Source organism: Ovis aries, chromosome 1, assembly GCF_016772045.2.
Source record: "Ovis aries strain OAR_USU_Benz2616 breed Rambouillet chromosome 1, ARS-UI_Ramb_v3.0, whole genome shotgun sequence".
NCBI lineage: Eukaryota > Metazoa > Chordata > Mammalia > Artiodactyla > Bovidae > Ovis > Ovis aries.
Window position 1 is genome coordinate 215226748 of NC_056054.1, and position 16635 is coordinate 215243382.

The window sequence follows — 16635 nt, forward strand, 5'->3', positions numbered from 1 at the left end:
GTCGACTCTTTGCAATCCCATGGCTTGTGGCCCACCAGGCTCCCCTGTCCTTGGAATTCTCCAGGCAAGAATACTCAAGTGGGATGCCATGTCCTTCTGCAGGGGATCTTCCCAACCCAAAGATTGAACGCAGGTCTCCCACATTGCAGGAGGATTCTTTACTGACTGAACCCCCAGGGAAGCCTCCCTCAGTGGCAGGCACTAAGACCATGTTTATACTGCCCTTATAACCTCTACAAGACTGATAAGGGAGGGTCCAAATTCAAATCTGCCTCGTTGGATGAACAGGCTTCTATATCCTCAGGAATTCACTGTGCATTCTTTGCTATGTGGGGAATGTGGTAAGACCCACCAAAATCTTAGAGCTATATTATAATAGAGCTATATTGTACTACATCTCATGGAGAAAAGAAATTACTGAATTTTAGCAGTGTAGCTATCCATTTTTCTTATTTAAGGAAAAATCTAGTTTGATTCATGCAGAGTAGTCAGCATATATAAAACAAATAATAATTCAGTAACCCTAGAATTATTATGTTTTCATTTATAAAGATTTTGCTTGAGATTTTTATTCATATATTTCAATGAAATAATGCAATTCTCTATAGTTCTTATTCTTGCATGGTTGTATTTTAATAATAATAAAGTAATACAATAAGCATATCCTGTCTCCACTTGATGAAAACATCAAGATTTATTTGCTAAATAAATAAATATTCAGTAATGGATCTGTGCTTAGTAATGTTTAATGGAAAAGTTTTCTGGATCAGATATCAATTACTTTAACACTTAGGTGGATAGAGTCATATTCCCAAGAGTAAATATGTATGTTCAGAGGAATAATATATTGTTTTAAAATAGACCTTTAAAAATTGCTTTTCACTGAAATTTATAACCTTGTTCTTGTTCAGTCATCATTTACCAGTAAGGATAATGCAGTCTTATGCTCTCTAAAATGGGAAGTTAAAATTCCTTATTTTATTCTTCCTTCTTCAAAATATTATAATTTTATCATGATCAAGAACTTCCAAGATTAAACTATTTTCCTCCTCTTTCTAACTCACTTAATCAAAATTTTTTTATAGAATTAAAGAGTCTACATCTCCAATATCATTATGAAAGTGTTACAGCCAGGTTGGTTATAAAGATAGATAATCTCATGTTTGTACCGCAAGAATTCTTTGTAGAAATAGAGAATTATTCCCAAAGTAAAGAAATTCCTCAAATACGGGGCTAAAGTCTCTGTTTTTAAAACATTAAACTGTTGGTCTTCCCAATGGGAAGAGTGGTGTTCTGGCACTATCCTATCTAGTGAAAGTAAACACTTCTCAGTGAGCAGCCCACTTATCCTTTACAGTAGCAGCTTACAACATTGCTCGCCTCTGGTCTCCATCATCTACTGTCTCTTGCCTTCTATGATTGCATTTCTCCTGGACCTCTCTGAAAGTGTAACGCATCCTGCTTAATGTGTTTTCTTATGGGACCTGACCGAAGACAAACAATGTTTCATTTAAAGAAATACCAGTCAGTAATTCAAAAATAAATGGAAGTAATGTAAGTTTTTACTCTAGCCTCCTAAGAAAAACCAATGTGTTGGGGCAAGGTGGTGTGGTTGGAATGAGATACATGGCAGAAAGAGATGTCAGGTATTTTATCCATCATGCTCAGAGAAACCTTGTAATGCACACACGCACAACTTACAGGGCAGCCTCCCGCCAAGGCTCTTTTCCCACTCTAAGCTCTCCAAATACACTCCCCAAGTTTATTCCTTCATGAGCAGAGTAATCCCTTTCTGCTGTCTATCTTGGCAGCCTTAACAGTTTCTCAGGCTCTTATCCACCACCTGTTACCTCAGTCTACATTTAAAAAAAAAAAAAAAAAAAAAACCTCCATAATAATTTCAGAATTAACTGAGCTCATTTCGGCAGGTAAAGGAGCAGTGAGGTAAATATTCATGTTAAGATTTTACTTTTCCTGAAACACTTACTTATGTTGTCTAATCTAGCCACTCTGTAATATAGTTAATCACTAGGCACTGCTGTCTAATGAATCATGCAGCTGAGCATTAAAATCCCTAAAGACTGAACTCTCAATTATGTAAAACAATGTCTCTGTGTTCTTAATTTTAAACTCTACAAATCGGTTGTGTACAGAATTGGAAATTTCTATTTTGCAGTATTATCCTTTTTTTTATTCTTCAGTTTTACATATTTGGCATTCAGGTCTTATTTACTTATGCTTTAATACTTGGCTCAGTTACCTTACACCTTTTAAGCAGGAGCTTTTCTTGATGATCTTGTGGTCCAGAGATAATCACTGCTTTTCACACCTAAAATAGAGCCCCATCCAAGTTATTTGTTATTCTTTTTTTTTTTTAATTTACTTTTTGGCCACACCATATTGGCATGTGGGATCTTAGTTACCAGACAAGGGACTGAACCCTGGCCCTCCGCATTGGAAGCACAGTTTTTTAACCAGTGGACCACTATGAAAGTTCCCTCAGCCAAGTTATTCATCTTTTCTCATTTATTCTTTAAATTATTTTTATTATGAATATCACAGACATTTAAATTCACACAAAACAAATGCTCAGCTAAACTAATTATTACAGAATAAATAATATTAAAAAAAAAAACATTGCTAGCTCTCCAGGTAACCTCTACTGGCCTCTGAAAAATCCCCAACCATTCCCTACCTCCTACCAACATAAACACTGTCCTCACCTGGAAGTCGTCACCGTGCTCCATAATCTAAAGAATCATGTATTCATATATTCTGAAAAATTGTCAACATTAAAAAAAAATGCTAATCTTTACTCCTTGCTATTCTTTCATTGAAGAATTTTAGCTGGACATTTGTTACCTCTGTTCATCCAATTTTCTGTTATCACTGAAACTGTTCCTTATATTTTCTATTTCTTTGTCTCTCTGTGCCATCCATTTTGAATCTGAATGAGTGTCAGTCACTCAGTCATGTCCCATTCTTTGGAACCCCATGAATTGTAAATATTAATCCAATTCAAACTCTCTTCTCTCTTTTAATTTCATTTTAGCTGTAACAGGTAATGATAATCAAGATTATATATTTTGCTTTTCTCTTGTTAGTTTGTATTTCTTAATGCATTCAGCGAATCAGCTTCCCAGGCATTGGATTCATCTCTACAATGGGTAAATCTTATCTTTAGTAATTAATCACAGCACAACTGCAGTTTCACACCACGAGTGGCCACCCATCAAAGATTTCTCACCCTCCACTCTTTTATCCTTTTTCTTCCCAAACCACATGTTTCCATGAGCCAAAACCATTTTAGCAAATCTCACTTCTGACCCCAAATATAGGATTGCCTTTTCCTCACACACTTTCAACACCAAATATGTGGGTGTTTTCTGTACCACTGCTCTAACTCTCAGCCACCAATTGGGCTTTTAATAATTCAACTTTGGTACTAACTATCCAGAGTTAATACAGACCTCATAGATTAAGGGATCTATCCTACAAGACTGCCCGCCCCCGCTTCAGATGGCAGTCACAAGCCCCAGGTCTCCTATACTTCCAATCAAGAAGTTATAAACTGGGGGTTCCCATCACCCCCAATTTAGGTTTTATAATTTTCCAGGATGACTCATAGTACTCAGGAAGTGCTTTACTTCCTATTACTAGTTTATCATAGAGGATACAACTCAAGAACAGCCAAACTGAAGAGATATTGGGTTTGCCAAAAAGTTCATTTGGGTTTTTTTTGGTAACATCTTATGGAAAAACATAGGGCAAAGTAAGGTATATAGAGGTGTGCGTGTGTGTGTGTTCAGGGAGCCCCCAAGCTCTCTCTGGGTGCATCGCTCTCCCAGTACCTCACTGAACTTCACTAACACAGAAGCTCTCCAAACCCCATCATCTGGGGGGTTTATGGAGATTTCATCATGATTGGTTTAATCATCGGCCACTGGTGATTAACTCAATCTCCAGCCTGTTTCCCCAGAGCATGAAGAATGAGGCTGAAAGTTCCATGTTTCCAATCAAGGCTTGGTCTTTCTTGAGACTAGCCCCTATCCTGGCACAAGCTCTCTGGGGGACTGCCAAGAGTCACCTCATCAGAACAAAAGACATTCCTATTATCCGTTACCACTCAGGAAATTCCAAGCATCATAGAAGCTCTATGCCAGAAACTGGGACAAAGACCAACTATTTTTCTATGATACCACACCATCTCTCACTCACTGTAGATAGTAACATGTGTATGTTATTTACTCTTGGGTGCAAGCCACTATTCGGTGTGGCTTTACCTGTGAGAATCCAATAAAGTTTGGGTTGGCTTTGTTTCCTCCCAGGGATTTCTTTTGATTTTCCAAACACTATAGAGTCCTACCAATGAGAGAGCCTTTGTTTCTGGAGCTGAGATTTCCTGGGCATCTAGGTCTAGTATAAATTCAAACCTTATCCCATGGCTAGAGTTAAAATTCTCAAAGAGGGGGAAAAATAATCCTACTCCAGGCCCCCAAAATTCAGGGCATTATAGCGACAATATGTTATTTCACTAACTGTAAATCTAATAAATATTGAAGAAAATAGTATATTTCCTGTTTATCTCAAATCTACTTTGTTAGGGATGCAATTAAGGAACTTCCCCAGAATAAATACAATACAGCTGATTAAACATAAAACTTCAGAAACAATAAGAATTTCAAGTGAAATGGGGTGCCATTGCCTTCTCCGGAAATAAAAATAAACTACATATAAAAATCTTATGTAGTTATTAATTTTTTCACACTTTACAAATGGGTTATGAGAGGAAACATATACAAAGATTGGTTTTGGAGAAGTAACCCAGCAGCCTAAAGGGAAAATTAGGAATGAAAACCAATTTTTTTCACTTGCATCTACAGCTCTGACATTATAACGAAGGTCAACAGGAAAATACAATTTTTTATACAAAGATTCATTATACATATAGCTTTCTCACACATCAAATGCAAAAATCAAAATACACTATGCTTTTAAAAGTGGAAACTTTTATTATTTATGGGGGCCAATAATGATAGGTTAGCTGCAAAAGCTGCTGCCTTTTGCTATTTTCTTGCTGATGTGAATTTGTGGATAACTTCCAAGACAGAGGTATCGGTATTAAAAGAAGTACAAGATAAAGCTCAGAAAATGATTGGGAAAGAAGGAGTGACAAAGTGCTGGCATTATGAAGGGACTGGAGAAACTAAACTCTGAAACTGAGCACTAAAAGGAAGTCATATAAAACTGACATGGTCCCATCTCACAGTGAACAACTGGGACCTTTAGAAATGAGATTTTGCTCTAACCCAAAATGTCAGAACATTTTGTTATGGACAAAGGGCAGAGAAATGACATAGACACTGGAAAATAGAGAAGGAAATGAAACTCAGAGAAAGGTGATAAGAGAACCTTGGCAAATTTGCATACTTCTTAAAAAGTTTTAAAATCTCTATGACTTTTCTTTTTTTTCAAATTGCTTAGAAATATTCATCCACAGTCTGTTGACTGTGGCTATGTTGAGGGGTCCAACGGAAAATATTGATGATGGTGGTATCTGTGCTTTCTACTTTATGTCCAGAGAGCTCAAATTTTATTTTACAGATATGTAGCCTCATGAAAATATGCAGTCCCTCATACATAGAGATGAGTCAGCTGATCTATACTCAATAGTTCATATTTTTGCAGCTGCTTTTCTGGTGCTTCTGACAGTTTCACTAAGCCGGATTCTCCATTCATCCCATCTTCTTAGTGACTAAGAGTCCACGTTTCCCAGAGAACAAGCTGCATCAAGAGCACAACCTGAATACGAAACTCATTGTTTCGTCTCAGCAGAGCTGGTCTGTTCATTCGAGCACCAACTGCCCTGAGTTATCTAATACAGATTATTTTACCTCACTCACCCTTTGTAAACTGACCAGAAACCACTTAATGCTTAGGGAAAATGAAAAACAAAGATTGTGTGATATACTTTTCTAAATTTCAGTTAAGTTTGGTTCAGTCACTCAGTCAGGTCCAACTCTTTGTGACCCCATGGACTGCAGCACGCCAGGCCTCCCTGTCCATCACCAACTCCCGGAGTTTACCCAAACTCATGTCCATTGAGTCAATGATACCATAATACCATTTCATCCTCTGGCATCCCCTTCTCCTGCCTTCAATCTTTCCCACCATCAGGGTCTTTTCTAATGAGTCACTTCTTTGCATCAGGTGGCCCAAATATTGGAGCTTCAGCTTCAGCATCAGTCCTTCCAATGAATATTCAGAACTGATTTCCCTTAGGATGGACTGGTTTGATCTTCTTGCAGTCCAACGGACTCTCAGGAGTCTTCTCCAACTCTACAATTCAAAAGCATTATTTCTTCAGTGCTCAGCTTTCTTTATGGTCCAACTCTCACATCCATACATGACTACTGGAAAAACCACAGCTTTGACTAGATGGATCTTTGTTGGCAAAGTAATGTCTCTGCTTTTTAATATGCTGTCTAGGTTTGTCATCCAGCTTTTCTTCCAAGGAGTAAGCATCTTTTAATTTCATGGCTGCAGTCACAGTTCGAAGTTTGGAGCCCAAGAAAAATGTTCGTCACTATTTCCATTGTTTCCCCATCTATTTGCCATGAAGTGATGGGACTAGATGCCATGATCTTCGTTTTTTGAATACTGAGTTTTAAGCCAGCTTTTTAACTCTCCTCTTTCACTTTCATCAAGAGGCTTTTAGTTCCTCTTCACTGTCTGCCATAAGGGTGGTGTCATCTGCATATCCGATATTTCTCCTGGCAATCTTGATTCCAGCTTGTGTTTCATCCAGCCGGGCATTTTGCATGATGTACTCTGCATAGAAGTTAAGTAAGCAGGGTGACAATATACAGCCTTGATGTACTTCTTTTCTGATCTGGAACCAGTCTGTTGTTCCATGTCTGGTTCTAACTGTTGCTTCTTGACCTGCCTACAGATTTCTCACGAGGCAGGACAGGTGGTCTGGTATTCCCAACTCAAAGAATTTTCCATAGTTTGTTGTGATCCACACAGTCAAAGGCTTTGGCATAGTCAATGAAGCAGAAATAGATGTTTTCTGGAACTCTATTGTTTTTTCTATGATCCAACGGATGTTGGCAATTTGATCTCTGGTTCCTCTGCCTTTTCTAAATCCAGCTTGAATATCTGGAATTTCTCAGTTCACGTTTTGTTGAAGCTTAGCTTGGAGAATTTTGAGCATTATTTTGTTGATGTATGAGATGAGTGCAACTGTGTAGCAGTTTGAACATTCTTTGGCATTGCCTTTCTTTGGGACTGGAATGAAAACTGACCTTTTCCAGTCCTGTGGCCACCACTGAGTTTTCCAAATTTGCTGGCATATTGAGTGCAACACTTTAACAGCATCATCTTTAGGATTTGGAATAGCTCATCTGGAATTCCATAACCTCCACTAGCTTTGTTCGTAGGGATGCTTCCTAAAGCCCATTTGACTTTGCATTCCAGGATGTCTGGCTCTAGGTGAGTGATCACACCATTGTAACAGAGAAATAAATCCTATATCAGAAGCTCTGAACATTTAATTAGCTTTGAACTTTTTGAAGTTCTATTCTTACTTGGACCATTAAAAATACTGGACTGAGAAAAGGTTTTTTTGTTTGTTTGTTTTTTTAGATTCAAGTACTGACTGAGCACCTACTAGGTGCTTAGGGCATGAAGATAACTTGCAAGATAACCTGCATTTGCAGATGTTATCTTCAAAAGGATTAAAACTTATTGGAGTGATGAGACATAGCCCCATTAAACATGAGGAGATGTACTCTGGAATGAATGGTCTAGGTGTTCTTTAAGAGTTTGGGAAGAGGTTCTGAAGTACTTGTGGCTCAGAGGGTAAAGCGTCTGCCTGCAGTGCAGGAGACTTAGATTCGATCCCTGGGTCAGGAAGATCCCCTGGAGAAGGAAATGGCAACCCACTCCAGTACTCTTGCCTGGAGAATCCCATGGACAAAGGAACCTTATAGGCTACAGTCCATGGGGTTGCAAAGAGTCGGACACGACTGAGCAACTTCACTCACTCACTCACTCTGAAGTACTTAGAAAGCCCTTTATGGACTGTTGTTTTACTTGCTACGTGGTGTCTGACTCTTTTGCAGCCCCATGGACTGTAGTCTACCAGACTTCTCTGTCCACAGAATTTCCCAGGTGAGAATATTAGAGTGGGTTGCTAATTCCCTCTCCAGAGGATCTTCCCAACCCAGGGATCAAACCCACGTCTCCTGCATTGGCAGGCAGGTTCTTTACCACTGAGCCACCAGGGAAGCCCCTTTATGAACTAGGTGGGACTTAAATTAGGCACAGTCTGGAAGAATAGTGATCGATTGAATAAAAGAAATATTGAGAGAAAAGGAAGTTGTTTCAGGTGTTAAAGCACAAAGAAAAATTCAAAGGCAGGATGACCACAGGCTGCTACAAATTAGTAAAATCAGCAGAGTTGATGAGAAAGATTTATATTGGAGAAAACATAGGAATGAAGTATAGATTGCGAAACACATGCACACAATTGAGAGCCTTGAATACCGGGAAAGAAGCACCGAAATTCCTGAGGAAGGATGTGACAGCAACAAAGGTAATACTGGTGATAGTTCAGGAGTATTCACTGGTTGGCGTTGTGGAGCTATATCGGTGTGAAATGTTACTGGTGGTAGCAAGGCTTGTTGGGAAACGTTTTCTATAATCCGGGTGCTATGTGATCAGAAATTTAACCAGTGTGCTAGCACTGATAATGCAAAGAAAGGGGTTAATATGAGTTGTATTACAGTGGGCAGATTTAATGAGATTCCCTAAACGTCAGAGAACAAGAGGAAAGAAAAGTCAACACTGGTTTCAAAATTTTCAGCCAAAACAATTGGGTGAACAATGGCCATTCCTACAATATACCGGTGAAAAGAAGGTGAGAGGCATGTTGTGGAGATTTCAAAAATCACTTTTAAGGTATAGACTTGCTGTTTGTGAGGTAACGTTTGTAATGGTGAGCAAATGGCGATGTCCCAGTAGGCACCAGGAAATGTGATGCATGAAATTTTGCAGATGAGACTATGGCTTTGGATCCCCCCGTCTTTTGATTAGAAGTAGTAGCTAATGCCACAAGAATAGAGAAATTTCCACAAGAGTGTTCATATGAAGAAAATAACAGTAAGCCAGAGACCACACAGAAGAGAGAGGGAGAAAGAGGAAGCAGTAGGCGTGTGGGTAGGAGAGAAAGGGAGACACAGACAGACAGAAAGGCAAAGAGAGGGACAGAGAGACAGAAACTGTCACTGAGCTTCAGGAAGGTGACTTCAAGGAGAGAGGAGGGGACATACAGAAGGTCAAGAACAAGAATGACTTGAGTACCTGCCAGTCAGCTCCAGCCTCCTGAGGTACAATGAAAGGTTCTTGATAAAGGGCAAACGTGACCCTCTTTTGCTGAGAGTTGGACGTCTTTCACTTGGAGGCCAAAGAATTGAAAGATCGTGTTTCTACAAGAAACTAAGTTTGTATCATCTATCTTCAGTATTTTTTAAAAAACATTTGCTTCCTTAATGGTAAAAATTTAGAACTGTGTCATACCTGCAAACTGATTTTTTAATAATAGTTTTGGTCCTAGTCATCTAAATTTCATCTGCAATTGTGATAAATTGTGAACAAATGCCTTAAGGGACTTATTTCTCCCAAGTTTTCTTCTGACATGACAGGAGCAAAGAAGACATCTTTAATCAATTCAACTTTCCTACCAAAGGACAATATAGTCTAGTTAATTTTCATACCCATCAGAGGCTCAGGGCTTTTTGGACGTAGGTAGAGGTTAATGAGCATAAAACTGAGAACAGTTAGCGCTCAAATTAATGTTACATAAGATTCAACATCTGGTAGTATGTCATCATTTTGGGTCATAGACCACCTGCTAGGCTAAATGTTCACACAACTGCAATTTATTTGGCATACAAATGGAATAAAAATGATACTTTAAAAATAGTTTTTAATTTAGCAGTATGTTTATAGAGGCCTCTCACATTTCAAAACTTCAGCTAGAATTGAACAATGGATTGAACAAGATGAAATATACAGCACCAAAAGGAATAGAAAATACCTTTTTGAAAATATATTTCATAATAAATTAGCTATAGTGCTAATATTAGTTTCTCTAGTTGGTCTAACCACTGTCATTCTTTAGCCATCAAACATTTAAGAACAAGAAGAGATCAACCTGTCATTCTTTATTCTTTTAATGTAACAGACCCTGCAAACATTGGCTGTTTCTGGCAATAGAAACATATCAGAAAATGCCAAATTTCAAGATGCCTCCTGCAACTCACCTCAAATACCGGCCCATGCACAGCACACCCTAAACATACTCAATCAGGGGGTCTCTGGAGTTACCTAGAAAGCCAAGGCTCTCTCCAAAGGGTGGCCCCAGACTTCATCACCAGCCTGACCAGAAAGCCCTGGAGCCTTCTGAATGAGGAAGCAAAATCAGATAAAAGGGCAAACCATCGCTAGGGAACACACACCTTCTCTTACCCTCCACCTCTAGAGTATGCTAATTCCTGGAAATGGCAGCAATTTAGAAATGCCAGCTCCTAGAGAGTACAAAAGAATAATAGCAATCCAGGAAAACAAGTTATGACCATTAATCAGAATGATGAGGAAATGGCAACCCACTCCAGTATTCTTGCCTGGAAGATTCCATGGGCAGAGGAGCCTGACAGGCTACAGTCCATGAGCCTACAGTCCATGAGCCTATAGTCCATGAAGCTGCAAAAAGTCGGACATGGCTGAGCACACAGCTCAAAATAGTATCCATTTTTATTTTTATTTTTATTTAGCTGCCTTTTCACATGATTGGGTGATTGGCAACTTCAGCAAAACAGGTACTTGGTTGGGTATGTCTGTGAATATCTGCAGGAGATTTCAAAGGCAAAGAAGTTTTCTGCAAATGCAGAAATCACATTTTACCTCATTTACAAAAATGAGCCATCATTTTAAAAAGAGTTTGGAATTCAAACACCAACTAAAGAAGCATCTTATATTGCAATCTGCATTTAAAGCGCCTAAAAAATTATGAACACTTGAGCCTTTGTTGTACTTTTCTAGATAGAGTAAGGAAGTGTCCAATCTAGAATTGGGTCTGCTAAAGCCATCTACATATTGGCATTGCCCTGCTTCTGTAACTCACTTCCCATGGATTGTCAAAGCGATGATAATTATCAGTGGGTCATTTTGAGGGTTAAGCCCTGTGCTCTGATGTCCAGCTGCCTGACTCTCAATTCCTGGCCCTCCATTTGTTGTATGGCCTTGGATAAGTTTGTAACTTCTTGAAGCTCCAGTTTGGTCACTTTTAAGGTGGGCATAATATGTCCTGCTCTATGTGGTTATTGAGCGAGAAGGATAATCTGGGTATTGTGTAGGACACAGAAGAAGGGCCATGTAATTGTCAGTCTTCAATATTACTGAGTGGTTATCAGATCCTGAGTCACCAAAGACTAAATCATGTTTAATATCTTTTTCTTCTGGGCTTGTGTTTACAAGATATTTTGTAATATTTTCTTTTAATTATCAGCCTACATGTTAACTCTATTTGACAGCCATATGCTATTTACTTAACCAAAATGTGCCACATAGCTTACGGCAGTGTTTTCCAAACTGTGCTTTAAAAAACTGGGCCTCTGGTGGTGGGGAAGGGGAGGTTTCAAGTCGGCTTCCATGTGAGGGATAATAAATGGGGCCAAGCAATGAGGGTCAGAGGTCACTGATTCAGGCTTCTAACAGAAAACCTCTGCCTTTACTGACTTTAAATAGTGGGCTTCTCAGTTAAATTTTAGCTTGAACAAAGTGTTTTGTGGCTCAAAATGTGGGTGGAGGAGTCAGAAAATGCAGATAAAAACACTAATGGTTTACTGTGTATTATTTTTAAAAGAAATACTACAGATAGCAAAGACTATATTCGAACAGTTGCCATTTGAGTTCTGATTCTAGATTAAAAATTTTCATCTAAATCATAATTCAAGGATATTTGGAATTTCATCTTTTTCCCTCCCTGGCAGTGTTAAGTAGGGAGGGCTCATTAAACTCTGTTCATTATCCTTTTTTGAGAAGTCTATTGTATAAAGCATTATTACTCAGAATGGAAATGAATGAGGTAAATCTGGCCTCCAAGACCCCATGGCTAATATTTGTCCCTGTCCCAAAAGTAACCCAAAGCCAAGCAAGTCAAAAGCAGAGTACAGTGGTTAGGTCCATGGTCTCCACAGTCAGACTGCCCAGTATGAATCTTGCTTTGTCCACTTACAGGCTGTGTTTCCAGACATTTCACTTCCTATCTGTGTACCTCAGCCTCCTGTTTGTAACATGAGGATAACAGTACCAATGGTGTAAAGTTATCTTGAGGATTTAGAGAATACACACAAAACAAGGGCTTCTCAGGTGGCATGTGGTAAGGAATCTGCCTGCCAATGCAGGAGACGCAAGAGACATGGGTTCAATCCCTGGGTCGGGAGCATGCCCGAGAGCAGGAAATGGTAACCTGCCCTAGTATTCTTGCCTAGGAAATCCCATGGAGAGAGGAGCCTGGTGGGCTACAGCCTACTGGGTCTCAAAGAGACATGACTGAACATGTATACACAAAACAAACATGATTACCAAAGTGGAAAGGGAAGGAAGGGAGGGATAAATTGGAGTATGGGATTAACAAACTATTACATATAAAATAGATAGGCAACAAGGATTTACTGTACAGCACAAAGAACTATTTTCAATATCTTTTAATAACCTATGATGGAAAAGAATCTGAAAAAATATGTATACATATATATAACTGAATCACTTGTCTATACACCTGAAACTAACACAATATTAGCCGAATGAACACCAAATATTTAGAACAAGGGAAGGTAGAAAATAATTACTAAGTAAATATTAGTTCTTGTGGTCATTAAGAACAGAGTTTGTTTTAGAACCATTTTTTTGACACTTGAATTATTTCTAAGTCTAATTACAAAAGTAATTACACAAATTAAGTCTAATTACACAAATTAAGTCTAATTACAAAAGTCAGTACATTTATCATTTTAAATTTCCTTCAGCTATAGGAGGAATGCTGCTGCTGCTGCTGCTGCTAATAGCAACTAAATTAATTAGCTTTATCATTAATTATTTATTTTAATTCTTGGCAATTTTTCTCTTTCCTTTCATATAATATTATTTTCTTAAACTGTGAACAGAAAAAACAAATTCTCTTGCAAAGTGTCACACAGAAAAATATCAAGCCTGCTAGCCTGTGGTCCTGAGTTTTGTATTATGTTGAATATGGCAAATGAGGACCAAGTAACCTAGCTGTATTTTATTGCTATCCCTTGTGTTTGCTCATATTTTAAGAAAAATATGAATAATAAAGTATGATTTTGACATATCATCTATTTGACCTTTTGATGCACGTACTTTTACTTTGTATCTTTAATTTTTGTATTTATCCCTTTTTCCAAGTATAATTCTTGGAATCTAGGGGGGAAAATACCCTGAAAACAATAAAATGATAAATCTTTTGTTCTTTGTCTTTTTTTAGACTTTCAAGGACTCCACGTGTTGCCTCAGACAGTTGACTGGTCATCTTTTCCTCCTCAACAGTATCTCTTGACTCTCGGGTTCAAAAACAAAGAAGATGGAAAGTTTTTGGAAAAAATGTCAAGTAGGAAGTTACCAACATTTACAGGTAATTCACCTGGACTTGTTATCTTTCAGTACCGTTTTAAGGCACAATTAATTATTCATTAATGAATAATGTGCATTACTCATTAAGCTTTATTCATTTCAAGCCTAGCATATAGTAGAGCCTGGGCCCCAAAAAGTTTGTTGGGTCATTCTTAACTCCTTCCAGTCTTCTTTGTGGGTTAGTCAACAATACCTGGAATTCTGGTTCCCTAAGAGCACCCACCTCCCTCACACCAAACATCTCACCCCAATCACACTATCACCAATGCCTAATCATGGGGCACTTAAAGAATACAAGCAAATACAAGCTTTTGTCACCATCAATTAGCAAACATAGAAGAAAATTATGCAACAAAACTACCGTATGAAATCAAAAGTATAGACAATGACCCCCCCTTAAATCATGTGGATTATCTGCCATTGTATTAATATCTGTTCCACTCTTTTCTTATGTAATTAACCAAGACCTCTACTCTCCTAAAGAGTATTCTAGTTAAGTGGTGCTCAGTAATTCTAGTTGAAAACTTTCAAAAATCAAGAAAATATTCATGGAGAATTGAAGTCTCAGACTTGCAGGCTGAATTCATGACCAGGCTGAATTTATCCCTTCAACTCTACTCACATAATTAAGGATTTGTGTTTTGTCTGGCACTCCATCCTCCGAGGCTTATCTCAACTTCAAGCTACATTCAAAGTCAATGGGATTTGCACACTTGAATAATACCTGGGAGAAATAAGACAAGAATCAGACACATTTATGACAACCTTATTTTCACAACTCAGGAAAAGCATACTTTGCAGAGAGAGGTGAATTGTTATAGGCTGTGCCTTAGATCTCAATCAGGAAACACAGCAAAAGGAATAAATGATGGTCTCCAAAGGGCAATGTCTCCTCTGCCTTTCTTCTCATAGATCTTTCATTGTGATACTTGTAGTCTTTGAGATGGGACTCGTTGCTGTACTAAAGATTTCATATCTATTAATATTGAGATGTCTGTTTATAGCTTGCTAAGAAAAGCATTTTGAAATGGATGTCTAGCAAAAAATAGTATAAAAGTTTATTGTTACAATTTTTAGAACATAAAACTCCCTTCGGTCTGCTGACCAGAGAAGACACAGTGAGGCACATGGAGACAATGGGGAAGCGAATCTTGCCAATATTGGACTTTATTAGAGGCACCCAACTGAATGTAGGTATATGAGTCTTTTATATTTGTTCAGCATACAAATATCAAGCAATTCTAGAACTATACAAAGTCTACATGTAAATATTACAAATACTGGAAGATTTGAGAAACTTCCACAGTGAATCTCATTTGCAAAACCAACCAAAGTTTAGCTAATGATTTTAGTCCTTTTATATTTCAAAACATTAATAATAATGTTATACTTTGCAATTGCCAGCATTTATTGGGCTAGTGTCTTTTTAAAGGGTCTTTTTGTCTTGATATCTGATTGAAGGTTGCACTGAGTTTCTTGCTTCAAATGAGTAACAGAATTTTAGTAAACACGATGCTTTCTCTATTTCATATATTGGGCAATTGCATATAACTATTTTGTTACCTAAACGAGAATTCAGAATTTTGAAAGATAGTTTCTCCACATCATAATGATAGTCAGTCAGTCAGTTCAGTGTCTCTGTCATGTCCAACTCTTTGTGACCCCATGGACCACAGCACGCCAGGCCTCCCTGTCCATCACAACTCCCAGAGTCCACCCAAACCCATGTCCATTGAGTCAGTGATGCCATCCAATCATCTCATCCTCTGTTGTCCCCTTCTCCTCCTGCCGTCAATCCTTCCCAGCATCAGGGTCTTTTCAAATGAGTCAGCTCTCCACATCAGGTGGCCTAATTATTGGAGTTTCAGCTTCAACATCAGTCCCTCCAATGAACACTCAGGACTGATCTCCTTTAGGATGGACTAGTTGGATCTTCTTGCAGTCCAAGGGACTCTCAAGAGTTTTCTCCAACACCACAGTTCAAAAACTTCAATTCTTCGGTGCTCAGCTTTCTTCACAGTCCAACTCTCACATCCATACATACTGGAAAAACCATAGCCTTGACTAGACCAACCTTTGTTGGCAAAGTAATGTCTCTGCTTTTTAATATGCTGTCTAGGTTGATCATAACTTTCCTTCCAAGGAGTAAGTGCCTTTTAATTTCATGGCTGCAGTCACCATCTGCAGTGATTTTGGAGCCCAGAAAAATAAAGTCAGCCACTGTTTCCACTGTTTCCCCATCTATTTGCCATGAAGTGATGAGACCAGATGCCAGGATCTTGGTTTTGAATGTTTAGCTTTAAGCCAACTTTTTGACTCTCCCCTTTCACTTTCATCAAGAAGCTCTTTAATTCTTCTTCACTTTCTGCCATAAGGGTGGTGTCATCTGCATATCTGAGGTTATTGATATTTCTCCCAACATTCTTGATTCCAGCTTGGGCTTCCTCCAGCCCAGCATTTCTCACGATGTACTCTGCATAGAAGTTAAATAAGCAGGGTAACAATATATAGCCTTGACATACTCCTTTTCCTATTTGGAACCAGTCTGTTGTTCCATGTCCTGTTCTAACTGTTGCTTCCTGACCTGCATACAGATTTCTCAAGAGGCACGTCAGGTGGTCTGGTATTCCCATCTCTTTCAGAATTTTCCATAGTTGATTGTGATCCACACAGTCAAAGGCTCTGGCATAGTCAATAAAGAAGAAATAGATGTTTTTCTGGAACTCTCTTGCTTTTTCCATGATCCAGTGGATGCTGGCAATTTGATCTCTGGTTCCTCTGCCTTTGTAAAACCTGCTGGAACATCTGGAAGTTCATGGTTCATGTATTGCTGAAGCCTGGCTTGGAGAATTTTCAGCATTACTTTACTAGCATGTGAGATGAGTGCAATTGTGCAATATTCGAGCATTCTTTGGC

At 38.5% G+C, this 16635-nt stretch overlaps 1 protein-coding gene across 1 annotated transcript in view; it reads left to right on the top strand.

Annotated features, from left to right (window-relative positions):
• Positions 1-16635, top strand: part of SPATA16 (spermatogenesis associated 16) — a 256040-nt gene that overhangs the window by 197651 nt on the left and 41754 nt on the right. The window contains 2 exon segments of the mRNA XM_042243815.1: positions 13574-13720; positions 14797-14909. Of these exon segments, the coding sequence (XP_042099749.1) occupies positions 13574-13720; positions 14797-14909 (260 nt within the window).